Source organism: Haemaphysalis longicornis, unplaced genomic scaffold, assembly GCF_048455015.1.
Source record: "Haemaphysalis longicornis isolate Haplotype H1 unplaced genomic scaffold, Haemaphysalis longicornis Haplotype H1 scaffold_2, whole genome shotgun sequence".
NCBI classification, from domain to species: Eukaryota; Metazoa; Arthropoda; class Arachnida; order Ixodida; family Ixodidae; genus Haemaphysalis; species Haemaphysalis longicornis.
In genome coordinates this window covers 205307715-205334767 of record NW_027526295.1, presented here as the reverse complement: position 1 = coordinate 205334767, position 27053 = coordinate 205307715, and the positions used below count along the sequence as shown (strand labels likewise).

At 46.0% G+C, this 27053-nt stretch overlaps 1 protein-coding gene across 1 annotated transcript in view; it reads right to left on the bottom strand.

The window, feature by feature from the left end:
- LOC144169803 (integrin alpha-9-like) overlaps nt 1-27053 on the bottom strand; it is a 66745-nt gene that overhangs the window by 23335 nt on the left and 16357 nt on the right. Inside the window, exons 4-18 of the mRNA XM_077699162.1 lie at nt 26572-26692; nt 24987-25093; nt 20612-20657; nt 19615-19698; nt 17803-17891; nt 16333-16407; nt 16033-16176; nt 14097-14199; nt 7491-7585; nt 6874-6976; nt 6031-6076; nt 5037-5197; nt 3516-3676; nt 1718-1849; nt 1528-1607 (exon numbers count right to left, since the gene is read on the bottom strand). Coding sequence (XP_077555288.1) covers nt 1528-1607; nt 1718-1849; nt 3516-3676; nt 5037-5197; nt 6031-6076; nt 6874-6976; nt 7491-7585; nt 14097-14199; nt 16033-16176; nt 16333-16407; nt 17803-17891; nt 19615-19698; nt 20612-20657; nt 24987-25093; nt 26572-26692 — 1547 coding nt within the window. The remainder of the gene's footprint in view (nt 1-1527; nt 1608-1717; nt 1850-3515; nt 3677-5036; nt 5198-6030; nt 6077-6873; nt 6977-7490; nt 7586-14096; nt 14200-16032; nt 16177-16332; nt 16408-17802; nt 17892-19614; nt 19699-20611; nt 20658-24986; nt 25094-26571; nt 26693-27053) is intronic.

Here is a 27053-nt window from a genome sequence, read left to right as displayed (position 1 = left end):
TTTCAGTCAAAGGTTCGCAAATCACGCGAGAACACCCACAAATATAGTAGTTTAAATAAGTTCTTAGCCCACCTGTCGCGTGAGATCGTCTACAAGGCCGGCATTTTCCCCCACCCCGGTCGTACGACACCCTTGTCATACGACGCTTTCTCGCGGTCCCTTGAAAGTGGTATTACCGGGGTTCCACTGCAATAGCACAGAGATAACTGATTGCACGAAATTTCGAACTAAACAATAGAAAAAATATAAAATAATTACGGAAAATGTCAAAACGTATAATGCATGGCATTTCCACAATAATGCAGATATCGCAAAAGTTCAACCTGTAATCGTTTTAATAGCGTATATGAAGACAATTGGTGGAACAGAATTTTGAAAAACTAAAAAATAAGAAAATATAAAATAAATACAAAAACGGGCGAACCCTGCATTGTCACAATAATGCAGATTTCGCAGAAGTTACAAATGAAATCGTTATTATAACGTAAATGGAGGTACTTGGTCGGACGAAATTTGAAAAACTAAAAAATAGGAGAAATATTAAAAAATTATGAGAAATAGCAAAACGTATAACGCATGGCATTTCCACAATAATGCAGATTTCGCGAGAGTCTCCCCTGTAGTCGTTATAATTGCGCAAATGGAAATAATTAGTTGAACAAAATTTTGAAAAAAGAAATATTAAGAAAAATATGAAATAATTCCGGGAAATTGAGAACAGCGTAACGCCCTTCATTTCCACAATAATACAGATTCGAGAAAGTTCCACCTGCAGTCGTTATAATATCATAAATGGAGATAATTGGTCGAACGAAATTTTGAAAAAATAATAAGTAACGAAAATACGAAGAAATACAGAAAATGACCAACCGTATAACGACCTACATTTCAACGATTATGCAGATTTATCGAATGTTCCACTTCGAATCATTATAGTAGCATAAATGGAGATAATTTGGCGGACAGGATTTAGAAAAATAAAAAACGTTGACTAAAAACTCACTCAAGACAAGCGGCATAAGAATGCTACGCATTAGTAGATAATTATCTGAATTTCTGCAGAATTTTTTTCTCCCATGCTATTTTCACACCGCACTAATATACCAAAATGCAGAAACGATAATAAAAATGACTAAGCTAGCGAAAATAACTAAGGTATTGTTTGGGTGTACGCTTTCTTTTTTATACTTTTACTAGGTGTATGAAACATCCCCCAAAAAATATTACTGGCTACGCCACTGTTAAACACCACCTACAGTGCGAGCGCATAGCACGTTCGGAGCGTTCTCCAAGTGGAACTCAACAGTGTCATGCATTCCAGTTTAAAAGATACGGTTTCACCATTTGTGTAATGCTCAGGGGCTAATGTACAAAATTTTGTTTGAGGAAGAATTTTGATATTGTCAAAATCTCACAATTGCTGTGAAAATGGCACCTGAACTATTCATTTTTTTCATCAGCCGAATGCGCCATTTTTTTCAACAGAAGATTCATAACCTCCTACAAAAGTCAAAGTGTGATACTTACTCGTAGCCCACAATATTGACATCCAGCTTCATGTCCGCTCGGCACACATCATCGGATCCGCAGCCATGCTGGTATGGTATCTGCATCGGAAGCCATGCGCGTTGGATGGAAAATTTGCTGTTGCGCTTTTGTGCACTTTATCAGTTAAAGAATGGAGATTAGAAAGAGGTCTAGAATGAGTAATACCTACCGCTCTGACAACGGTGAGCGGGAAGTTCCTGTCGGGCACGGGGCACGTGGGACACCAGCGCTGGTCACCAGTGTCACGAAGACGGTAATCCAGACGCACGGCGAATGGTACAAGCGGGTCGATAAGGTTTTCCTGAGAAAAAAAAAGAACTCGTTGTAAACAATAAGTGAGATACGGTACGCGCATATATAAAAGAAAACTGGACAAAGATTACACTTCCTTGTCGTAGTGCGAATTCTGGGAGCAGCTGTTGAGGCACTGCTGATGTAAAGCATTTGTTACCTCAATTGGTTGAAAAATTCGACGTCTGTGACACTTACACGTCACACAAAATGGCCGACTGAAAACCGCAATCGTAGGCCGCTGAACCAACAGATGGCGCCCAAACAGTACCATGTACAAGACGGATCGAACATACCCAAGACTTCATCTCCAATACAACATGGTAGCATGCACAATACCAGCATAATCAAAGATTCAAAGATTTTATTTCCGCAAAAGTATGAGGAGGCCGGGGGGGAGGCTAAAGGCTACAAAAGCCTGATAGAGGACCCTGCCCCCTTTGGTACAGTTCTATGGTAGCATAAGTAAAAAGAATAAGCAAAATTGCGCAACTAACATTTTGTAGAGATAGATAAATGTCTCATAGAAGCATCACAAAATCTAAGCGCGTGACAATGATCTCACGCATTCGTCAAGTTACACAGAACAGAAAAAACACCGTATGCTACAAAGTACATGCCAGCCCACACGTGTTCTACCAGGCTGCTCTTACGAGCGTGAAGCAGCCCGCGGGCCCTTCATTACTGCTCGCCAGTGATAGCACATATGGATTTTGCGAGCTATACTTGTCCATATCCAGGTTATCAACATCTGGCATTTTAACAGGCCAAGCGTATAACAATCACATGGTGGATTGCACTCGTTGGAACAGCTGAGCGAAATCGCTGGCCCCAACTTTAGCGTTTTGTACGTGTGCCTGTGTGTGTCTCGCTGGTTTCGCTTGTTCACAACAGGCGCTGAAATACCGACCGATCTACACTCATGCAATACTGGTTAACAATATGAACGGTTCCACTTAGTCCTTTTCCTGGTAATGTGCTATCCTCACTGAAAACAGTGTCACTAAAAAATTATGATGATACCGCGAATTCAAGCTCATCGTGTAAGCAAATGAAAAACGATTGTTTGTAGTCATTTCTATCCATCAATGGGTTGTTGAACACAAAAAATGCCTATCTAGAGCAATGAGCATTCTCATTACCAGCTAAAAATCTTCCGACTCTCTCTAATTATTTCTCTTCCCCTCATCTTACTGTTGTTTTTCATATGGTAGCACAACTTACACGTACAATATACGGAGAGGTAAAATAATTTTTCTGCGGCACCGCCTCGTATTCTTTGCAACGTTTATCAGAAAGAATAAAGGCGCCTACCATGAAAGGGTATAAGTACTAAGTACTGCAAAATGCTTCAGATTCGCAGAAGCCCTGACTACCAAGAAAGTTTCACAAACGCACGCCTCCATACAGACACGTGTATACAGACACACAGAAGTGCAGACAATGAGACAATTGTGGGGCCGCACATCTGGGGGCAATGCAAGTATTAAATATGGTGCTATGTGCCTCTACCGGCGATGTCTGCGTTAAGGGGACATGGCGCACACGTGGAGATCCATTGTGTTGTAGTGAAGAGTCTGGTGTTCATGTCAATGGACGTTAACACTGCGTACATAGACATACTAGGCAGACGGGCGAGAGACGGACAGAGGCAGAGAGATGGGTGAGCGACTCACGCCGAGGTAAACGAGGCGGTTCTCGCACGTGGTGTGTCCTTTCCTCGCCTGTACCAGTGAGCTGTAGTTGTTCACCGATAGCTGCCCGTCAAACATGAAACCCCGTGGTCCGCGGTTCTCCCCGACCCGGTTCACGTCCAGTGTCAGCTCTGTTTCCACAACTGTGATAAAAAACAAGCACCATTTTGCACGCATCAGTTTTTGTTCTCTTTATTTGTGGTAGAAGAGGGGGACGACGCCTAGCGCATCGACTTCACATAGGAGCTCACAGCCTTTTGTTTTCATCCAGTGAAAAACCTGATCTGACCTCTATGCATTTCCACCATTTAGTTCCTAACATCCAGTAGCATGTATTGACACCCTACTGACCTCCCAGCAGGCTGCGTGCACCATGCCGCCGTCGCATCAGCACCTTTGGCCATGCCGGTAGGCCTTTAGCTCCAACTCCCAGCCCAAGCTCCTGAACAGTGGACGCCATAAACTACAACCAACACAGCGGGCGTAGCATCCTTTTCAGGAACCCCCGCCTGACAGCAAGTACTACGCAAACAACGCAACAGTACAACTTCTACAGCCCACAACGCAGCCTTCTCGGCACTCTCTCAGCCTATGGTAATGCCATGTGTCGCCCTGCAATCTGACTCTCTGCGCAACCTACCGCAGCTCCTATTATGAAGCAATTACACTATCATCTATCGCCCTTGTATGGACTCAACGGAGCCCGCCACCTAAGCCCCTCGTACTTTGACCCAAGCCATCGTGATGGCTAGCAAAATACCCTGCGATGCATCTCTTGATCAAGTCATCGTGCAAGAACAACCTTCCAACAAGCTCCTAGTTGCAAGCATTGTCTCTCCTGAAGGCTGAAATACACTGAGCGCAGTCGTAGCAATCTATCTAGGCACAATCCAACACGGCCTTGTATGCAGCCTCCGAAGAACAGTAGCCATACAGCCATACCTAGCCTCAATGGATGCAGACATTACCACCGAAACAATTAAACAAATGTCTACAGGCCGACATACTGCTGCTCTGGGCCACACAACCTTGGCTCGAGTTACTTTACAAGGACACCATGAACGTGAAGGTGGCCAGCAGTTTCTACCATTGTCGCTTGTTTTGGAACAAAGCCAGGTGTGCCACTTGGGTGGCGACGTTGCCAGGACATAAGTACGCCCCAACCCAGACAAACTCAAGTTCCCGACTGTGGAGCCCTCCCAAAAACTTTGCCACACTTCCTACACAACCCCCAACCACCCCAACCACCTCATCCCTTCCCCAAGCCCCTTCTACTACAAAACAACTATGCGAGAAAATGCAACAACGTGCTCTTGCATCGAAGCTCTGAACGAATTCATAATGACCTGACCTGATTACTAGCGTAACTGGGCGAAGACGCAAAGAAGGGCACAACGCTCTCAAAAAAAATTTATCAACATATTATAAACATACATATGTAGAAAGCACCGACATTTATGTAGTGCATGAACTATTCTATTAAAACAGGTTCAAATCACTCACCAGCAGTGTTGTTAACAAATTTGCCGGAGTATTCGACGCAGGCTCTCAGCTCGAAGCATGAAAACATGGCCCCTCCAGAAACTCTGCACTTGCCAATTTCAGCTGTAATCATATTTATTGCTGGCCTGATGGAGCCTTTCAGCTGCGCGATCGGCCGGGATCTGATCAAAAGAAGTAAAAGAAATACAATTGATAATCCATAAACTGCAAAACTCTTACAGCACATGTGGGCTACACAGCCTGGATTGTGTTCCTGCCTACAAAATTTGTTTTTGACAGCATATTCATTGAAGTTCCCATTCATAACCTTTACTGTGATGAGCACTTCTTTTACAAAGTGTGTTGTAATACAACATTAATAATTTTTTGAATAGTCACTATACAAACCAGCACCGCCAATTAAACTATGATTTACATTATTGCAAAGTTTAATCAGACACATCGAAACTACTATTTGAAAGCCCCTTACTTGGTGATAGAAGCAAAAAACACCATAAGGAACTACAGCGGACTCCCGTTAAGACGAGCTCGGTTAAGACGAACATTTTTGCTCTCTTGTAACGCCCGTAATGCAAAAAACTCCGCTTAAGACAAATTTCTGATAATACGAACAAATTTTTACGGTCCCTTCGAATTCGTCTTAATGGCATTCTACTGCATTTGTAAATTAGTACGCTATTATCATATGTAACAGGCGGGTAATCCAGGATGCTTTCTGATAATTTGTGATGTTGCAGTGCTTATTTTTACAATGCGAACCTGATTTTAAAGCGATTTATAACCCTTCAGAATTGTGAGTTAATTTCTTATAAAGGCTTTTTAGTGCAATATAGCTGGCAGAATTCTCGCACTGGGTATCGAAAATAAAAGAATTTTATCTGTCAGCATCTTCAACCATATACTGCCGGTTTGCATTCACCATACATATACAGTTATCGACAGAGTGATAATTGCAGCCATTTAGGCCACCCAGAAGAAAAGTTGATGTACTCACCTAAACACAACGGCACTGTCTGTCATGTAAGACCCTATCATGACATCTGTAAAATGAATGTTAAGAACAAATGTCAAATAACAAATGATACACGCAATTCGACCTGCACGCTTCCGTGCCGAATAATTATTTTGGCAGAGGCACGCCCGCAAATTCTGAGCAAGTTCAACGAGCACAAAAATGTAAAAAAACATATTAGAGTTGGAGCTGTGCGCTTTCCTTTGTGACATAGTGAAAGCTGCAAATTAGAGCCATCTGGAATTATTTAACGAGTGACAAAAAGGGCAGGCCGAAGAAGGAGCTTAAGGGAAACGAACGCTACAAATCAGGACCGAAAAAACGAAAAACGACGAGAGAAGTGCATCTGTCTCGTAATTTTTCCTTTTTTTCTGTCCTGGTTTGTAGCGCTCGTTTTCCTTAAGCAATGAACCAACTAGCCCAACAGCCTATTTTACCGAAGAGTGAAGGTGCACGCAAGAAAGTGAGCGAGCGATACAACCTGCAGAGAAAACAGTGGCTCAATTGGCGTTCGCCTAAATATTGATATCGGTTTATTGCTGTGACGGTATCTGCGTACCCATTTTCGCGAAACAGATAAAAGATCACAATGACATGTAGACAAACCAGTACAGGAGTAGGTAAAACAATGCAAGCATATTGTAGAGTGCGGGTTTTGCCTACATAGTTGCTGCCGTTGACCCATGACTCCATAAAATATAAAAAGTAGACAAACTGGAGAGAGAGGAATGAGCTCAAGTGCTTGTGCTCATTCGTCTTCCTCCTATTTGTCCCTTTTTTGCGTTATATGAAGCCATCAAAATAACAGCCAATGAAAGCACCCACCGTCATAGTGATTAGAATCGACATCCAGGCCCTTGGATATGCTGATGCCAAATCCTTTCAATGGAGACCCGATGCGTGATGAAATCGAGCTGGCATCTATTCTCTGCACAAACAACATAGCCACGAGGAAAATTATTGCAAATTGAAGTCATGTAACACAATTTCGGCTAGTTCAAGATGCGAATAACTGTACTCGCGTAGCATCGCTCGTAACCAGTTGTTGCCTCTTGTGTGCGGGAGAACATATCTTACTACACAAGGGTATGCTGCAGGGTTTGTTATTGCAATGTAGCTTCAAGAAAGCAGTGCAGACAACGGGACTAAGCAAAGAAACACACAACACAGGCGCTTACTAAACATTTTGTTTCTTTGGCAATGTGAAGGATCGGCAAAGAGGAATTGCCGCTCAACATAAAAAAACGAAAGAGAAAAGGACGACATTTAACAGCACTGTGTGTTGCTGTCTTCAACAGGGTGAAAACAGGAACACATCTCGCACTGCGATTCTTCATTAATCATGGATTGCCAACTGGGGCTTCTACTGGCTGACGAAACTGCTGGCATTTCATTCATCCGTGGAAGTATAACAGAATATAAACTTGCGCTTTGGAGCTCACCTGCGCGTACGTGGTCCTTTCACCGAACGTGGATGAACCGTGGTAGATATAGACAGCTCCCACATCGTTCTCGTACGGTGCACCGACTGCCACGTCTGCGGAAGGACCAACACAAGTGGGACGGGGGAACAGTGACTGGAACTTTGGTAACATAGTTAAACCAACAAACCATTCTGCAAATCCCGCACAAGGTGAAACTCTCAGCAACATTAATAATGACCGTACTAGTTAAGCTACTAACAATGACAGCCGTGAGGTTACCGCGAAACTCTCGTCGTTGTTAATGCATGCAATGCTTTTACGCAAAAACTGTCAGCCTGAAAAGAGGTTTCAAAAACACGATGTGTCGTCGCTGACACCACGCATCCACGAACAGAAATGTCGCAGTACCAATACCTTTCTGATTTGACGGATTTTATGGTGTTCAGGCACGTGTCGCAACTCTCCTCCTATTGAATGCCCAAAAATGAAAGGCAGACTGATTTGCAGATGTTTTTGTTGGTTTGTTTTTTTACCGACAGAAAGAATGGCATCTTTTAGTGTGTGGCAGTACCACCTCTAGATCACATCGCACTGTGCTGGGCACGGTGTCCAACTGAAATTCCCGCCACAGCGAAGAGCACTACCAGAGGAGCACCGGGGCCGAACGTTTACCATATATACCGAGAGCAGAGAGGCGCTGGCAAGACTCGGTGGTACCCCGTTCGTTGGCTCCACAAGCCACCTCATCAGGATGATTGCAAAGAGACTTTGCACAACAAAACACATTACTGTGCATGTGGACTGAGTGCCGGAACACACGGGTGGCGTCAGAAACGAGGCCACACACGTGTGGGAAAGCGACATCTGCTCCGACCTATCGCACCCGGTTCCGCCTGCGCGGCACGACCCTGACTCTGCGGATGGCAGATCAACTGCCAAGCAAGAGAGCAGGGCGAAGTTCCGCGCCGCAACACCCCATGTTCCCAGAGAGCACAAGTCCTGGTACACACAAAAAATGAAGGAAGCTCACACTAACGCGTAAGACTTGACGGTAGCGAAGCTATACGCTAACCTTGATGACTGTCACGAAGGTTTAAGTTCGCGATTGCAGCCCATTTGCTTATTCTTCGCTGCCGCAACGGCATTTACTCCATCACTGCCGCTATAAGTGTGAGCTTTTAATTTTTTTGGAAGTGATAATCATTGCACATCACCTTAGAAGGGCGTACGCTCTGGTGTGTCTTTCTCGTCCCGAGCAAGTGTTGCCACGATTACGGTGAACGCTCGAGTTCTTTTCAGACAGTCTTAGCCAATCTCCCTAAGTGGGTATGCTTGGCTTGACAAACGTGCGCCGGGGACGCTGGGCGCCGCGAGGCACGCACACCTGGGCGTTCGTCGCGAGGCGCGCACGCACGAGCACTGGGCATTTTCCTGTTGTTTTTTTTAATTGCCGGGCGGTAGCCGCGAGGCCCGCGCTTACGTGCGCGCGCTCGGAAATTTCTTGGTGTTTTTAACTGCGGACACGAAAAATTACGGTTTGCTAAAAAGCTTCGCTGTTAATAAGAGCCCGGCTGCTCTTACGGAGGACGTGCTCGCAAAGTGGTGGGCATACGTTCCCCGCCGATCACGACACTTGAGGGAACCCTCCAATAACTACACGGAGATTACCATCGTGACCTTCTCCTCGTGTCACGCCCAAACGAGGCCTACAATGCACGACACGATGTGGAAGTGCTCGGGGCTCACAGCGGAGAGAAGAGCCCATTTTCTGCCAAACATCAATCCAGGACTGGGCCGTGTCCTCTGGGTCGGGCACCACGGAAGAAGCACACCCAAAAGAGACTGTCATGTCCCTGCGGACTTTGGCAAGTACCACGGGGATACACTAGAGGATAAAGACGCCCTCATCTCCTTTACTGCATACCCCATCCATGGCTACAGCTTGAATCACCCCTTCTAAATAAAGAGTTATACCAATACAGTGAAAGCTCGTTAATTGAACCCCCACTAATTCGGGAAATCTGTCAATTCGACCTGCGCGCGTGGTCCCTACAATTATATACAGGAGCTAATGGAGCGGAACTCTCGTTAATTCGGCAAAATTTTAGCGCGCATCGGGTAATCCGGCCTAGCGTCGTAGCCTGCGAGCTTGCCAAGTCGATGCGCAGACAGCAAAAAAGAACAAAAAAAAACACTGCCAAGAGCAACGCTACTATACAGCAGAAAAAACAACGAAATTCCGCATAGGCCAGCCGCATAGGCCAGCCGCATAGGCCAACCGCATGGTTATCGGCATCATCCGAAACGGGTACATCCATCGATGATGGTGTCGGCGCTGCCGGGCAGGGCCCGGGCCCTATTCTCGACTGTATAAATTCGCAGTGAATTCGACATGTTTTTTGTTTTTTTTTTTTGTTGTTTTTTCGTAAGCACACAGTAAGCAATCAGTGACTTAATGCGCGCATAGCTAGGACGACATGCAGTGTAATATGACGCTTCACTCATAAATATCGCAACCAATGTATCAAATATTGCACATAAAAGATACAAAAAATATTAGCACCCTTCCACCCTGTGAAGAAGGATGACCCGCGAAGCTGGGCGCAGTCCACGAGGTGCACGAAACAAAACACGTTTGTTAGTAATTTGCGAGGAGCATACTTCCTCGCCAATTAGCTGAATGAACCTTCGAAGGACCCAAGCTTTGTTCTGGCGGACAAACATGGAGACGCCTGTCCCTCCCGCGTCTAAAGCATCTTACTGTTTGTGCAACACACCAACCCAATCCACTCTACCAAGGACACCAGAAAGGTCCCATTGGGCCGTTTGACGTCTGCGTTTAAACCTCGCGCCAGCACAACGGACATGTCATTCATCAGTACGGGCATGAACCCTATAGCTGCGCGTGCACGCCCTCCTCCTCCTCCCGCTATAGGCCTGTGCACGCATAAACCGGCAACCGGTCATGTGCGCGTGCTTAGAAGTGACAGGCGCGGTCTAAAATGTCCCTCTAAAAGCACCTAATCTCAAGAAGTGATATCAGAGAGTTTTAGCATAGCGGGTACCGTCCGCTAACGCTACGGAAGCGGGTAGCGGGGCCCCTCTGGGCACGTGCACATTCGTTACGATAGAGTGGATTAGTTCCGCGGGCCGGCATTCGCCATGCCCACCCAAGCATTTAGCTCCGCCTGAGGAGGAACCTCCTCGCCCTCCCCGCGCGCGCCTGCGCAGCCGGGTCCCGGTAACCCGCCGCCGTAGCGTGAGCCTCCGGTAGCCGCTATGCTAAAACTCTCTATTGGCTCACGCCGGCGTACCAAGCTGGCAAGTTGCTCTTCATCCGGGAAGGGGAAGGGGGGTGGGGGGGGGGATTCGCTGCTACTCGACGAGCAGGAAATTGAGGCGATAACGGCGTCGGTCGAAGCTTTCCGTTGTTTTGGCGCCCATTTGTGCTTTTGTTCCGGCCGACACTTCTCCAATTCTATCTCTTCCTCCAAACGAACGCCATGCATCTGTTCCATGACGATTTAAAACATGGAAGCCCTTGAGCTCTATTTTCAAGTAGAGCTGTCCGTGGCTGTCCGTTTCCGTTCCCCTTCGTAGGCATCCTACTTTCTGTGTGACACATCAACCCAGACCCGAACCATTCGATTAAGGAGAACAGCCGACAAAGCGCATTTAGCCGTCTCATTTCGACGTTTACATCTCCCACTAGCACAACCGACATTTCATCGCTAGCGGCGTGAAACCCAGCTGTAAGTGCACGCCTCCCTCCCTCCACCCCCTAACCGTGCGCACATAAACCGGCAACCGGTGATGGCGCATGCTTAGGTGTGAAAGACACCGGCGAAAATGTCGCTCGGAAGGTCTTCCAAGCTGAGGAAGAGTTATGGGCTCATGTATTCCAACTGGACAAGTTGCTCTTCACCCGGGAGTGGTTCACAGCAACTGGGCGAGGTAGAGTTTGAGCGGAAACGGCAGCGGCTACACGTTCAGCGGTGGCGGTGGGTTTCGGTCATTTTAGGGCGCAGCCCTTTGGCAGCCATTACCTGGCTTTCCCGGGGGGTTGGGGCGGAGGGGGGGGGGGGGGGGGGGGGGAGCGGTGTCTGTTGATGTTGGCGCAACCGAGTAAGCGAACGCAGCAGCGACAGCAGAAAGAAAACGGAGAGGACCGTCTGGCGAAGGGTGGGGAGGAGGGCAGCACGCGCGGCTATGGCGTCATCTCTCTCATTGCCTCCCACTAACACTTGTTCCATGCATCGCCGCCAAGGAGCGCCCTCCCTCTGACACTTTCCGCAGACGCTGTTCCGTTCGCCGCTAATTCTAACCTCGTGACATTTGCGCGGGAGACTCAAACAAGATTTGCAACAACGTGCTCGCTGCTCCACCATTCGTGGCTTATCCGAACCACGTGACATTTGCGCGGAAGGTTCAAACACGATTTGCAACAACACGCTGGCCGGCGCGGCGACGCGCTGCGAGATAACAGCAGAGTAGCGTGCGCCGCCGTGCGTTCGCTGATTAAGCGATCACTTCCTGAGACGCAGTAGCTATGAGCCGTGGCCTAGAAGACTGCAGCTAGCGCTGCGCACAAATTTCGCATTAGGGAGTATAGTAATCGTCAGTGCACTTTTTTTACGCCCATTCACACTTTTGTTTATTTTTTGCAATCATCTGATAACGGCACCACCGCCGTTAGCAGCCGACTGCGCAACTTGTCAAAGAGGCATCGGTGGAGGCGAGAGGGAAAAATAGTCGCGAAAGGGGTGTCAGTGGTGGCGAGGAGGAGCCCAGGATCGGCGCCGAGTAAATCCGCATCACCGGAATAAAAAATAGGGGGGGGGGGGGTGCAGACACATACTGCTTCGCAGTAAACACTTGGCGTGTATTATAAAATTAGGACGGCAGCTGAGGCTGGCAAGGAAAACACAATTCTTCTGGTTAAAATTGGCGTCCACTCCACAAGGGGATCAAGTAACATTGATACAAAAGCGAGCGAAAGGCGAGCGTTGAGCTAAAGAACATCGCACAATCTTTTTTACGGTATCTAATTATTTCTTTCAATCGCTTTTGGTAAAATGAGCTCTCTGCTTTAATGCAAGCTTTGTTGCGTTATCACAGTCCCGGCCATCACCGCCGCCACGCTATCGTCTGCTGCTATGTTACAAGCTTGTGACGTCATCACAGAAAAAGACGGCCGTGACCATCGATTGTACGACGCGGTAAGGGCAACGAAACGCTACGCCTGATAACGGCGGAGCGTACCGATGCCGCCGATTCACTCAGTCGTCAAGCTCGACCTCAATCAGCGCAGTAATGAATAAAACAGACAGTTTTCTTTGTTATTTTTCTCTTGAATTCGATCATGTGGCCCACCAGCCTACTAGGAGCATAGAGTCTCTATCACTAGAAGGAGTGTGGAGAGATGCCATGCGTAGGGTTATTTGTAACGGAGAGGCTTGTACTGCGCTCTTATGTTAGTGTTACGCCAAACAATTGATTGCTATTTCATTGCCAAACATAAAAACAAAATACGGGACGTTATTTTTATGCGCCGTTATCGCTGACTTGCAAACAGTGAAAAGTATTATTTCTCTCGCTAGAAAACAGTTTTAAATTGTGCGTCGCGCGAAACTGCGACTGCTGCAAATTCACGGAGATTGCACGGCGCCGAAGGTCGGTGAAATTTGTTGCCTTATTTCACGGCGACAGCAACCGCCATTCTCAAGCTGTTACGTAACATCACGTCACTTTTACGCAGGCTGAAGTTGCCGGTGTGCGACGCAAGCGTTCCCGCCAACTGTTTATCCTACGTCACGCCTTCTCAGCCAATCACAGAGAGATACAAGCCATATTGTTGTTGAAAAGCGAAGACAGGTCTATAAGTTGTCGTGCCGCTGCATTTCGTATACTTTTTCATTGCCAACCAAGAATTGTGTGTTTTCAATAGAGAGAAAGAAGGCAAACTTTAGTACTGGTGCCAGAAAAATGAATGAAACGTCAACATGACGAAAGCACGCACAACCGCTTTGTCAACCGGAAGCACGTGACCAAAATTGAAAGCCAGTCAGAAAAGACTTCCGGCAAATTCACAGTTCACGGCGAATTTAGTGCGTCGAGAATAGGGCCCCAGCTGAGCGAGGAAGAAACAATTCAGGACGCGACAGGCGCCGACAAGGGCGATTCGTCGGAGGGTGACGATTGAGGCCAACTTCCCCAACCACCGAAGCGCACGGCAAAATAAGCCGCAGAAGCCTTGTCCGTGCTGGAGGACTTTTGTCAGCAAATTCCGCATGGCGCGTGTACCACGGAGCATCTGGCAGCTGTTAGAGCTATCGTCGCCGCACAAATTCGCCCCCCCAAAAAACAGGCGAAGATTACAAACTTCTTTGGCAAATAAAGGCACGTCATGCTGTGGAAAATTTCGAGTTTTTGTTGTTCATTCGATATTTCGACAACCGGATAATTCGCCAATTTTTCGCGATCCCACCAGTGTCGAACTAACGAACTTTTACTGTAATAATATGGGGCACGCATTCAAAGTGCAGCAGGCATAAAAATACGCCCCGTGTGCGTTTACAAGTATTCGGTGGATGCCGTTTCAGAAGCAGTCCTTTTCTCTCGCACCTTGTATTCCGTCCATGTTGAGGTCTCCAACGTTTGCCATTGCTGTTCCGAACCGTGCAGCCGTGGCTCGATGGCCTTCCAAGTGACCAGATGGATACACTCCCTTTGGTATGGATAAGAAAAACACAAAGTTCTATGATGCAGAATCAGAAGAAAAAATACCTACTGGTTGGCTGCGCTAACCACATGGTATATAGCATGCAAGCAGCGTACATTCCAGCTCATACACGTTGTCCAATACACTTCTTGGGATTCTGTGGATATGTAACACTAAACTATATAGGTGTTCATGAGAACGCTTAAGCAACCACTTTTCATCATCCTTTACCATTTTCATTTGCTTCTTTTCCTTGCTTTCTGCATCACTATAGAACTAAGACCATTGGGCTATCGCCATTTTTATGCTCATATTCACATTTAACATTAGGTAGCCTTACTACTGAACCTGACGATATCAAACTTATTGTAACTCAAGCTGCGGTTCGGTTACGACGTTTGACCTAAAAGTGTGACGTTTGGCCTAATGTTGGGCTATTGCATAACCACATCCCCCTCCCTCTGCTGCGCCAGCAGTTCGGGACTGAGTATATTTTGTTGTTCGCACAACACCTGTGCTCACGCGAACTGTATGCCAGAAAATAAAGTAGGCTTCAAGCAGACAACCGCAACATCCAGGTGGGTAGGCTTGTAGTGCTCTCGCACTGAAAGGCACGCCGCATATGAGCCTGCATTATTCGAAACTTCTAGTGTAACAGACATTGAAAAGGAAATGGTGTAGAACAGACACAATTTGTCAGGTAGCGCACCCAGCTATGACGTCCAGTAACCTCTACTTCACTCCCAGGTTAAGCACTATTCAGATATTTTTACGGGATATCTTGATATTGTGTGTGTTCTTATATCAATAACAAGAAAAGAAGACTTCAAACAAAAGATCTTAGCCTCGTAAGAAAAAAATGCGCGCCAATCCACCCCGTGAAGGTGGTTGGAAAGCAAAGCTGTAAATGACACCCACAACGATTACCCATGCGACGTCACTGGAATTCACACACGTGGCTCTACAAAGAGTGGAACCAGAGACAAGGGAAATGTACTTAATCACAGCCTTTATTACTTCAAAGAGATAATAGCTCGCTAAGGTTAAATCAATGCATGATCCATGAATAGTGGTTGGTTGAGTTGTATTGGTAAAGAACATGAGTAGAAATTTTTTTATATAAAATTAAAGGAAGCTCAAACCCGGTGTTAGGCGATCTTACTTCTCCGTCTGTTACGCAGCCGACGGAGGCGACGAGATCGGCGGCAGAGACAGGGGAGAAATGCGATGCCACGCGTTGGTATGAGGATCCTTTAATTTTTACGGACTCCTAGCGCATGCGCAAGGCGCGCACACGGTCGCTACACGTGCCGTGTGTGGAGAGCACAGCGACGCGAGAGCTCGTGTGACGCTATCACGTGGCATTGAGCGAGAGCGCAGGGGGTCAACCCGCAGTTGTGCTCGGTAAGTACCCGTCTGTTTCCCCTTTTCTGCGTGCGCTCGTAGCTCAATCGGTAAACAAAGGGCTTTAGCTCCGTTTCTGTATTGGTTCCAGGTTCAATTACTGGCGGTGCCAGTAACTTCTTTTATTGGTTCGCGGGAGTTTTTTGTTTACACCAACGGTCGCGACAGAACCCCTGGGGGGTAGAGGTTAAAAGCTTCGCTTTAAAAACTACACTTCACAGGAGGCCGACTACCCTTCCAGAGGGCGCTCCCAACTCTAGAGTTACAACCTTGTTGCCAGCCGGAAATTCCAAAGCCAGGGCTTAGGCTTGTAATGTGCGGAGATGCAAATGTGACTGGGCTTTTCATCTCGACATCACATCTACACATATTTACAGATGGGCAAACCTTATTCAGTCTTACTCCCATACAAGGGCAAATTTAAAATTTACTCACCACGCCGTTGCTTCGGAAGACGTAGACGCGCCCTTCATCTTGGCCATCTTTTATGCTGTACAACGGTGCACCAACCAACAGGTCATCAACACCGTCACTGTCCAGATCGATGGCTAGTAATGACGCCCCAAAGTACTCGCACATCTGTGTCATGAAAGCAAAGGACGTTTATATCGAGGATAAGGCTAGAGGAACGTTTTAGCAATATTTAGGCCCGAGGGAATGGCCAGGGAGGAAGAGCATGGAGATTATGCATTGTCCCTCCTCTCTTTTTCATATCTGTAGAACGCAAAAACTTACCTGCGACCCTAACAGGCGGCTTTTGATTTCCAGGGTTCTGTCATTCCCCGGACCGTCGATACCGAACAGAAATACCTGTCAAAACAGGCGGACATAGGCACATCGCTTTCGTACACATGTAACAGAGAAAAGCTGTTGCTGCGAAGTAACCCCAAATCCAAGCCTTACGACGAAAGAGAGTGCTGAGGTACGGTATCAGAAGTTGTGAATACTCCCCCTATTAAACCAACGTTTCTTTTTTTCAAGGTGCCTAGTGAATTGTATATCATATTGTCACGAGACGTGGCGGACAATCCCCGTGGCGCCATGGCCCACCACCAAGGATGGTGACGACGAAGAAGAGCTGTGTGCGCCGCGCTGCCAGGCCGGGCTCCGTTTTGGCATTATGTAAATAGTTCTTTAACCATTATGTAAATACATCGCTTCATCGCTACATGGTCCGTGTCATCTGCCGCCAGGAGGTGCGGGGTATCGATCCCCGTACCTCGTAACCGCCTCGTAACCCCGTACCGCCACGTAACAATATTATTAAATGGTAGGGGTACAAAACAAGACTTTTTTGTGGATGCGTTGATATTCGGGGTAATATCGTGGATTCACTCAAACATGGTTTAGAAAGCAGAATTATGAGCTAGTGCCTTACTCTTGGCCACGGAGCAAGAATAAAATAGGAGGGGAAAGTGAGCTTCCTGGGACAGCCTGATAACGTCACAAGCACTTGTCGAGCGTCAAGTTTCCGGCATCTGGCGGCAAGTGAAGGAAGTGCGCGGTCATCGCAACGGCCGGCGCGCGTTCTGTTCGCGCTCGCCCAGTCCAACCCGGCCGCGGCATCGCGTCGGCATTTCGCCGGGCCGCCGAAACATTCCGTGGCCGAAGCGAGAGTGTGTGCGCTCTTCTGTGATTATGTTGGCTGAACAGCCCGGCTTCGCGATTAATTTTCTGTCAAATTTAAACCAGCCGGTACCAGCGAATAAAAGGGGCATTTTCTTTTAATGCGTAAGCCATCGTGCGCGAGCACCAAGCCCAAAATACAAATCTGTAAACGCACAAAAATGTAAAACCTGTAAACGCAATACGCTCAATACACTCAATACAAAAGCAATACACTCAACCAGGTGCCGCTGTCAAATTGTTCGTCGCCGCAGCTGCGGGGCTCCGTAGGTCACCGTAGTTATCATTGTGACATTATCTAGTCGTTCGATCACGCCGGCCGCAATGGGCGTTTCCTCTCCTATATATTCTTGCTCCGTGCTCTTGGCCAGTCATACAAGGTGACACACACAGCAATTTTACAAGGGCGAAAAGGGAATGTTGGTAGTGGGGTACCCTGGTAATCGCTTAAGGTGTCAATGAATGCGACAATGCAGTGTTGTTTATTTGTAGCTGCCACACAAGCTTCTTTTATTGTGCCATGCTGTGGTGCACTGTTTCACATACACAAAGCAGCCTTTATTTGCGCGTTTCCCTCACCTGTCCCTTGTAGTCGTTGCTCCGTGGAGATCCAACAGCGACAGTCAGTTCGCGTTGCCGGAACAACCTTCCTGTCGTGACCGAGTAACCTGCACACAGAGGTGTGTAGCTGCAAACAGGGCTCTTTTTGGCACCAACCTTCGTAACATGACTAATGTGCGACGTGCACGATATTCGTGTCTGTTGAATTATTGTGTTTGTTTGATTCTTTGAACATCAAGTGCTAAGTTAAGGTAGATGTGTGCACCATTTGTAGAAGGCGCACACAGATCCAGACAAACTATTAAGATAGTAATGATGGTAGCTCTCAACCGAGGCTTCTTGCTCGTGTCAAAATGTTTATTTATTTATTTATTTATTTATTTATTTATTTATTTATTTATTTATTTATTTACATACTTACGAGTACCTTACAGGCTCATTATGTACGGCATTGAGTCAGGGGGGCAGAAAAAAAAAAGTACACGTTCGTCTCGAAGATACTGGAGTAAGCCGTAAAAAGTACTAACAGCAAGGAAACAGTGTAGCAAAGCAAAATACAAAAATCAGCATGCCTCATCAAAAATACAGTAGAATGCAGTTTACAAACGATACAGGATGCGTAATAAAAATTGGCCAAAACTCTGAACAAAAATTGGCTCCAACCCAGGCAGTGAAGGTGGTTTGAAAGCAAAGCTCAAACGACGCCCACAACAGTTGCCCGTGCGACGTCACTTGAATTCACACACGTGGCTCTACAAAGAGTAAAACCGGACATTCTGACAACCGTTACCTGGAATTCGCGGGGGCGGCTTCCCGAACGCAGCCGCAGCGTCGGCCACGGCCGGGCTCGAGCGGCAGACGCTGCCGCTGTTGCCCGGCCGTGCGTCGGCAGAAAGTAAACGGAGAGGAGCGTCTTTCGAAGGGTGAGACAGCGAAACCTAGCCATCCTGATGTGCTAGCTTGGGGCTACACCACCGCGCGACACAAGCGCAGACACCGAAACAATTCGGCCTGTGAGCTTAGTGATTCCCATTTATACCGATTTAAACTAGTTAGTTTAGTAAGTTTGAGAATTGCGAGAAAGCTGAGGAAACTTTTATAATTGCTATTTATCAGAACCAGTTGCTCCTTTCGCATTTTGTAATATCTGTTAAAACACAACTGAATCGGTATTCACCAATTTAGAAAACGGAGTCGCATTCATGGCAAGCACTGTGTTTTTCTAACATTTCTCCAGCGGACAGATGTCTGTATGTGGTCTCTATATTTTGTTTTTGCGGCCCTGGAAACCAATCCTTAATGTATCTTTGCCGTACGACCATAAATTCCGTCGGGTCCAGGTCACCCAGGAGGTGGTGTCGAACAAGCCGTGTGAAAGAAGTGCGCAATGAACGCGAAGCTGCGCCAAAACAGGCCCAAATCAACCGTCGCTAAAGCAGACGACAAAGCCGGCGGAATGGTACCGCCGACGCGACCGCCGAGGTGAGCAGCTCCGGCGCGCGGGTTAAACCCGGGTAAATTCGCCGCTCCATGTGAAGTGTGCTCAGTGAGTGAAACCCTCCCTCAGACCCCCTCCTCCACCCCCGCCGCCTCCTCCGCCGCATTGGGAGTTTATTGTCCCGCACGCCAGAAAAGAACCGTTGGCTGGTAGAGGTAGAAATCTTTGCTTTAAAAGGAAGGAAGAGCGTATGGATAATTGAAAAGTCACATTCGGTTCTTGTATACTGCACTTGAGTTAAACCTGCCATTTGGTATTCATGTCTTCGTCCCTAACACACTGTTGGCCAATTTTTTTAGATATTAGACAAAAATACGACTACCGGTGAGTACCTTTGTATGCATCTTTCTCCTTACTGCCCAAGAGCATGTGATGGCTGGTCAGAATTTGCTTGTTATCGTACCGTGTTATAGTGCCTGGAAGGAAAAGGGATGGTAGTTAGATAAGGAGAACAAATGCATATTCACCGCAATATTTTGTACAGTGGACGAAGAAGAGGAAAGTATTACAGCTGAAGAGAAAGCTTAATAACACACCGCAGTAATAGAAGGAGTTTTAAGCGTGGTTCAAACAGTTTTCAGCACCTAAGTGCAGCACTGTAATGCCATTGATTTCACGTAACCTTTGCTCACTAGAGTACAGTTATGTGCTGAACGGAACAGGAGATAATCCAGACTTATGAATATTCGGGCAATTGAGGAAACTCATAGGTTTCAGTGAGGCAAAGATTTGTCCACATGTACACTTTCAAATGTTCTTATCAATACATACAACAGTACAACAAATTCAAATTACAGTTTACATCCTGGTAACATTGTTTCTTTCAGCTTGTAAAACTAAACTAACATTCACAGTGTGTATCGCTTCGAGAAAAAAAAAACACTAAATCCCAAAACCTTGGCGCTATTTTATCTATTCTGAGAAAGGCTCTTCATTCGAATAACTAAATCTGTAATTGATATATTTGCATTGTGACTCATCAAGATGTATATTTTACGTCAAGCTCCATCGAGGGCACCTAGTCTTGCTTATTTTATTGTATGTATCATGTTACCCACATTTTACTCAAATATTTTCGCTGTTTTGTGTACTGATCATTAAAATGTACGTCAGTGTGTTGTACTTCATATAAAAATTAAATCTAAATGAAAATATTTGCTGCATTTCATTCTTTATTTTTTGAGTAGTTACGTCAAACAACCATCAATATGAACACGAAGGGGCAACAGTTAAAAGAAAGAAGTGTGTTTGCGCGGCATAGTCGATAATTCCTCTTAACGAAATTCACCTCAGCATAGTATTCTACATCGACATAAAATAATGACTAACCTTCCCAGTTGTAGAAACCGGGTGCTCCGAGTACCAGTCGGCCGTCCTAAAAAAAGAGGGACCAACACACCATTTATGTATTGCCTCATTTTCGGAAACGGCAGCTCAAAGGTGTAGCTTCCAAAACAAATACACGAGACCTTCTAACCGCAGCTAACGTATACTTTAGCGGTGTATAAATAAATATGAACATGTCTTAATTCAAGAAAATGTATTTTCCGGCATCTGTGACTAAGCTTTCCTCTATATACTCTTAGAAAAATCTGACCTCCCTTAACACTTCCTTGAAGACGTTGAACCTCAAACCCATGTTCCTAAATAAAAATAAAATGTGAGAAACGCCCACGTCTTTGCATCCTTCAGAACATCATGACGGCGCAATATGTGCAAGATCTAAAAATTCACAACAGTATTTATCGAAGACAGAGCAGCCTTCCCACTGGATGTACCCAGCTGAAGTTCAGGCACCACAATCACGATTGTTTGATCTTCTATATTTACCAGAGCTCCACCAAACCAGGCCGTCATGATATGAAAACAGGATGTCAGATGAGGCGTGGACAAATGTTGAAGCGTGCTTCCCAGTGCTTTGCTTGCGTTGTGCATTTATAATAACGGTGTTATTAAGTAAAGCTCGAAAAATGGGCTTTGCAGCGGTTATAGGAGCATGTGTCACATTAAGTAAGGAAGGGCACTGTTAAAAAGCCGCATTTAGAAAAATATGTTCTACCACAACATAATTACAGATGTTAATTTGTTCGCTTCCTCTAGTTGTAACAAAGGACGAGGTGGTCCACCAGGGCCAGCCGTAAACCGGGAACGCCGTTTTAGGGGCGCTTTTTTTAATTGTATTTTGCGCACACGCGGCAACTCTTCCGCCTTCCTTTGATAGCACCACTGTCGTGTGCTGCGTCTGCGCCCGCTGTCCATTGGACATCGGCTGGGAGGCTCCGTGACGTGAGACCTCAGTGGGCCGACTTTCCCCGCCGTTGCCCTACGACACGGCTGCCAGTGGCCTCCTGAGAGCGTGAGAAAACCACGTGACTTCCTCCACCCTTTTCCAAGTGCGGTGGTGGCCACCGTGGAAGGCCACATTAACCGGGGCCTCTCCTAAGCTTTCTTCCCTCCATAAAAATCATAAAATCTCAATCCCGTTCATTGTGAGAAGAGCGAGTCAGGAGAACAAGAGCGTGAGAGGTTCGCGGGGAGAGACGAGAGGCAGTTACGTGGCAGGAGCAGTGAAATACTATTCGATGACATTTGCGGCCAAGCGAGCAGAAAACCTGCCAATTCTTGGACACATAAGCTTAAAAGTGCCTCACGTAATATAAAACTACTAGGCTACTCATACAGTCACACGTCAATAACTCGAAGTAGTAAAAACAGGGAAATATTTCGAGATAAGCGTGTTTTCGAGATAAGCAAATTTGCGCGAACTGCCATGAAATATCGAGTTATTTGCAAAAAAAAGGCTTCAGAAATTTAGTTAAATAAATCCATATTTATCACCTCAAATAGCCTTATTTCTTTACTTTAGGGCATCAAGGCTTATAAAACCTTTCAATTAACTGTTGAGTATGGTTTTAAACGTTATAGGTGGTGCTGGCTGTAACAGGAATTCTCCGGGGAACGCCTGGGCTCCATAAAAATCTTTTCATGGCAAAAAGGACCAGTGCTCTCCATTGGGTTTTTCCCCGCACGACATACCTCTGCCTTCTAGCACACTGTACCTCTGCGCATGTCTCTACCGTCACATGACGTGCCCCAGGGTTGCTTGACAAAGTTGATATGCCTCTAGGCTCAGACTTCACGTTCGGGGAAAACATCGGCTTTGTGGTAGGCGCAGCCAAACGAGAGAAAAAATCGAGGGACTTAGGCGTGGCAGCACCCACGCGAATCTCGTTAAACGGTCCGCGGCGGCAAAATTTTGGTTGCTCTCAGTCAAGATTTCGAGATATTCGTAGTTTGGCCCAAAAATACTTCGAAATAAAGGGCAACAAATACGTGGGACGGATAAGAAATGGTTTGGTGCCGCGGAAAATTTAGACGTAGCCGATTTTTCGAGATATGCGAGTTTGAGTTAACGAACTATTACTGTATATATTAGGACCAAAACTCGAGTGCGCATGCGCTGGGTGCACGTATTCTGAATCTAACATTGATTATCTTAGACGAATTCAAAGAAAAGCTATATGTCTCGTTTATTTATCAGAAAATTCACGACTCCCCCGCTGAGATATTTGCTCGTATAATTTATTAACACACTTTTTACCCGTAAAAAACGAAGAATTTTAGGGTGCGTTCATAAGGCAAAATTAAATTCCACTTTTTTTTACGCTGAAATTACACATTGCGTGCCCTTGCACATGGGAAAGCACAATGTCAAAACCAGCTTCTACCTTGCATTAGTATAATAACTACAAGCCACCCAAAAGCCAAGAATCGTTCAATTATATCCGAAGGTTTCCTATATGCGGAGTTATAAACACTCGCCTGTCGCGAGTGCGCCACGCATCAATGCCCAAGGCCAAACACCCCGCGTCGCGGCTACGAAGGGAATTAGATAACAGACATCGTGACCGCCATGGGAGACGTGATTGATTACAAGGCGGCGGCTGTGTTCCAGCAGACGAGGACGTATTGGCGGAAATCCGTAAATTACTGCGTTCACATACATTGCTGTATGATTGAAAATAGAGATACGTTTATGGTGCGAGAAACTTCAAAATAATTATGACTAAAGGGGGTGCGTCGATTACGCGAGGCATCGTGCATGTTTCTCGAAATCCCAAGAACATATTTCAGAAATGATTTTCAAACTATTTTCCCTGTTTCTTTGTAATACACTGTCGACTCACCTAGCTGCATCACTTCTACTACCATTGACAGCAAAACTTGCTTGGTACCGACATATCGGAGCCCCTATATATTGTCTGGACAGACGTTTTAATGTTGTGCTTTTACCCCCGTACTGTAATTGAATAGAGTAACCTAACCCACTGTGAAGTCGTAGCCTAAAATATCCATGTAGATCAGCGTTAACGGGCTTTGTTAATTATATAATGAACTGCAGAAGCGTTGCTAGCTGGGCTGGTTGGAGAGACATTTTCAAAATGAAGAACAAAATGAAGACAGAGGGAGGAATACAAGGACGGCCGCTCGTCGAACTGAAATTTAATATCAAGAAGGATGAATATAAACACGAAACACACGGCTGTAAACTGAATTTTCCTGCCGCAGACATTTTATTTGGGCACCGACAAAAAATGGCCCGTGAGGTTACAGAAGCGTTTCACGCTGCTGAAAGAGCATTTAGCCAGGCGAGTGTGTGTTTTCATCCCAAGGAGAATGCCTATATGCGTGGTCTTTGATTGTAAGCTGGTTTTTATCAAGTTGCCTCCTCAACTTGCTGTTTATCAACCTTTTTTTCGCCCGTGTGCAGTGCCTTTGATTGCCTTGTGTATCGTGTTTATATTCACCCTTCTTGATACCAAACTTCAGTTGTTGGACCATGCAGCGGCCGTTTTTGTGTTCCTTCCTCTGTCTTCGTTTCGTTAGCGTTGGTTCCATCCAAGTAATTATGCCCACCCAGATTGGGGTACAGTGTCCCCTGTGAATCAGAAACGAAATTGTAAACACGATGAGTATAAATAATAATTATGGCAATTACTCGCGCTATAATCTTGTTTTTGCGTATGATCTGTCTCGTCCCTGCTGTTAGTTGAATAGTGCACACAGTCGATGGCCCAGAAGATTTAAGTTATAGGCATCGAATGTTTCAGTGTAGTTTTGGTGGCTGTTGCAAACTAAACTTCTAAATGCCCAGCCCAAATGAGCCACATAAGCGGGCACTGTTTTCATGATGGGGGTCTACTGAAGGTTCCTACGTCGACAAATATTTACCCCTGTCTTAAAAATAGGGGTAAAGCATTTAGAATGCGCATGCTTCTTAGGGAAAAGTACCCTCCTTCAAGAACTTCGCAATGGTAGAGTATTATCTGGCTGGTTTTCTGTTCACTCCCGTGCCCAGTCTGCACGAAACACACTTATGGCAGGCTTCGTGTTTGTGACGAAGGAGAAAATAGCTGTAAAGCGCGTTCACCGTCGTTTAATGCGCATTAAAATGGACCTCGGTCTCTGGAGCGAAGCTTCGGTGGTCGGCGTTCTCACGCTCTTGAGTTCCGAAGCAGTAGCGCTGCCTGGCACCCAAATTACCGCGACAAGGAAGGTGGAACGCGCTGCCGGAAGTCAGCAAATGCGTGAAATATGCGTGACACGTAAGAAACAAAGGCATGCGTGGGCGACGTACAAAGAGAGGAAGAGGGAAAAAAAGAGCGAACCAAGAGTAAATGCGATGCGCGAGAGAAGTACTCACCTTGGTGAAGGTCGCCGAGAAGCCCATCTCCGCCGCGTAGTAGTAGTAGTCGTAGTTCACCGACTGCTGGGCTGTTGAGTTACTTTGGTTTTTTTCAAGCTGGTTACCTGGGGCACAAGTCACGCCGACACTACCACTCCGTTCGCAGAAATCTCCCGGCTTTGGGCAGGCATTCTTGTGACATCTGCACTTTCCGCCCTAGTTGCGTAGTTTTTTTGTTTTTTTTTTTCGTCGGTTCTTCGGCTCCCTGTTTAGGCTTTGGTTTATCTTTTATAGCTATTTTGCAGACGACCATTCCTATTTTCGAGCGCTAACATACATTTTTTTTAGTTATGAACTGATTCGTTTAGACTAGAAGTATATTTTGAGAGCATGCAAGCTATCAGTTCGAGTATATAGAAGCAGAATCCATTTTACTTGTGTCTTGGGCTTGACAGAATATTCAAGCCACTTCCTTTGTTGATTTAGGCTACGTTCGTTGTCTTTAAGAAAAGCTCTGCTAAAGCTTTTTTTTTTTTTTTCATGCATAGTAGTTCGCTTCATCCAAAGGCCCATGCCATTTTCCCTTCTGCTTCATTTCAGGCACCTACAGACGAAAACCAATTGACTGAAGCCGAGATCATATGAGAGCGAGGAGTGCGCCAAGCGCCACTGAGTGCGCATAACGTGCCATCGTGCATATTACTACGCTGCGCAATGCCAGGAGAGTTCTCAGAACGGAGAAATTGACTCACCACAGTGCAACAAAATGCTGGCAGGCACATTCAGGCGGGCGTCAGCCAATTAGTGACAAGGAAGCAGATGTCGGCGTGACCTGCTCACATCAATGCAACGCACTTCGCATACACAGTTCCATTCCATGCAGGCAAACAAACGGAGCAGGTTTCTCGACACCACATTCTACTATCTCAAACCAAACGTTGGGCGGTCAACGTGTCGGTTACGCCCAGCACTTCGGGGTGAAAATTTTGTGCGGAGTTTTGTCACATGAATGGTAATCAGAGGAAAGGCACAAGAATGTTGTCATTGGACAAACCATATTCGAGCGCATTTTCATGCTGTAATTTAACGCCAAGAAGTATAAATTTGCTTGAATTAAGAAGAACGCAATAGTGCGTCAAAGCAAAAGCAACATACACAGGCATACCTATAATTGCGCCGACAGGCCTTGTCCATTCAAAGTATCATTCATGACGATATCAATTGTGAAACACTGCAAGCTACACCGTGAAAAATTACGTACTAAGCGGCGAATTCTTTAAATAGGCAGACTGAAGGCTAACGTTTAAGCAAGTTGTTTTTTTTTTCTTTTGTATGCATTTTTCTATGTTCAAGCAAGCTTGTGAGCCCTGAAGGCGCACATTAAGGCGCTACTTGGTGGAAATTTACTATTTCGTGCTTAAAAATCATCCTGCAGAGAATCGTCATGCACATGCATGCTCTCTTTTTTTGTTTGTTTGCTTGTCCTGTCGAGTATGCCAGTTAAAATAGGAAGGTAATCTGCGTGAGGCTTCTCCGACCTTTCGCTTCGCTTTTGAGGCATGCACAACAATACGGTTGTTGTGAAAAACAGTAAAATACTCACTTCTTTTGACGAGCGGTACGAGTTTCTTTGGTTTCATGAGATTTTGGTCGAGCACGTAGCAAGCTCCGTTGGCTAAGTGGACCCCATGCCACTTTTGGTTTTTCCAGAGAGGCGCGCATACCTGAGCAGGAAAGTGGTTTCTGTCTAAATGAATTTATTTTGCAAGTACACGGCTCACGTTTTAATTTCCGTAACAAGCAAAATGACAGGTGAACGTTCTAGGCCTGTTCTAAGGCTTATTCAGTTCACCAGGGCCGTAGCCTGAATTTTTTTAGGGGGGGGGGGGGGATATGGGTTACAGAAGGGGAAAAAATTCGCCATAAGTAGCACTAGCACTCGCTTTAGTGCTGCCTGGAAAAAAAATCGGAGGTTGGGTGTTCGCGTCATTTCAACGTTATTTATAAGGGTCTGTTCCATTTTTTCTAAGTCCCACCCTTTCGAGCCAAACACTCTGATTTAATATCACTGTCTACAAAGAGGGC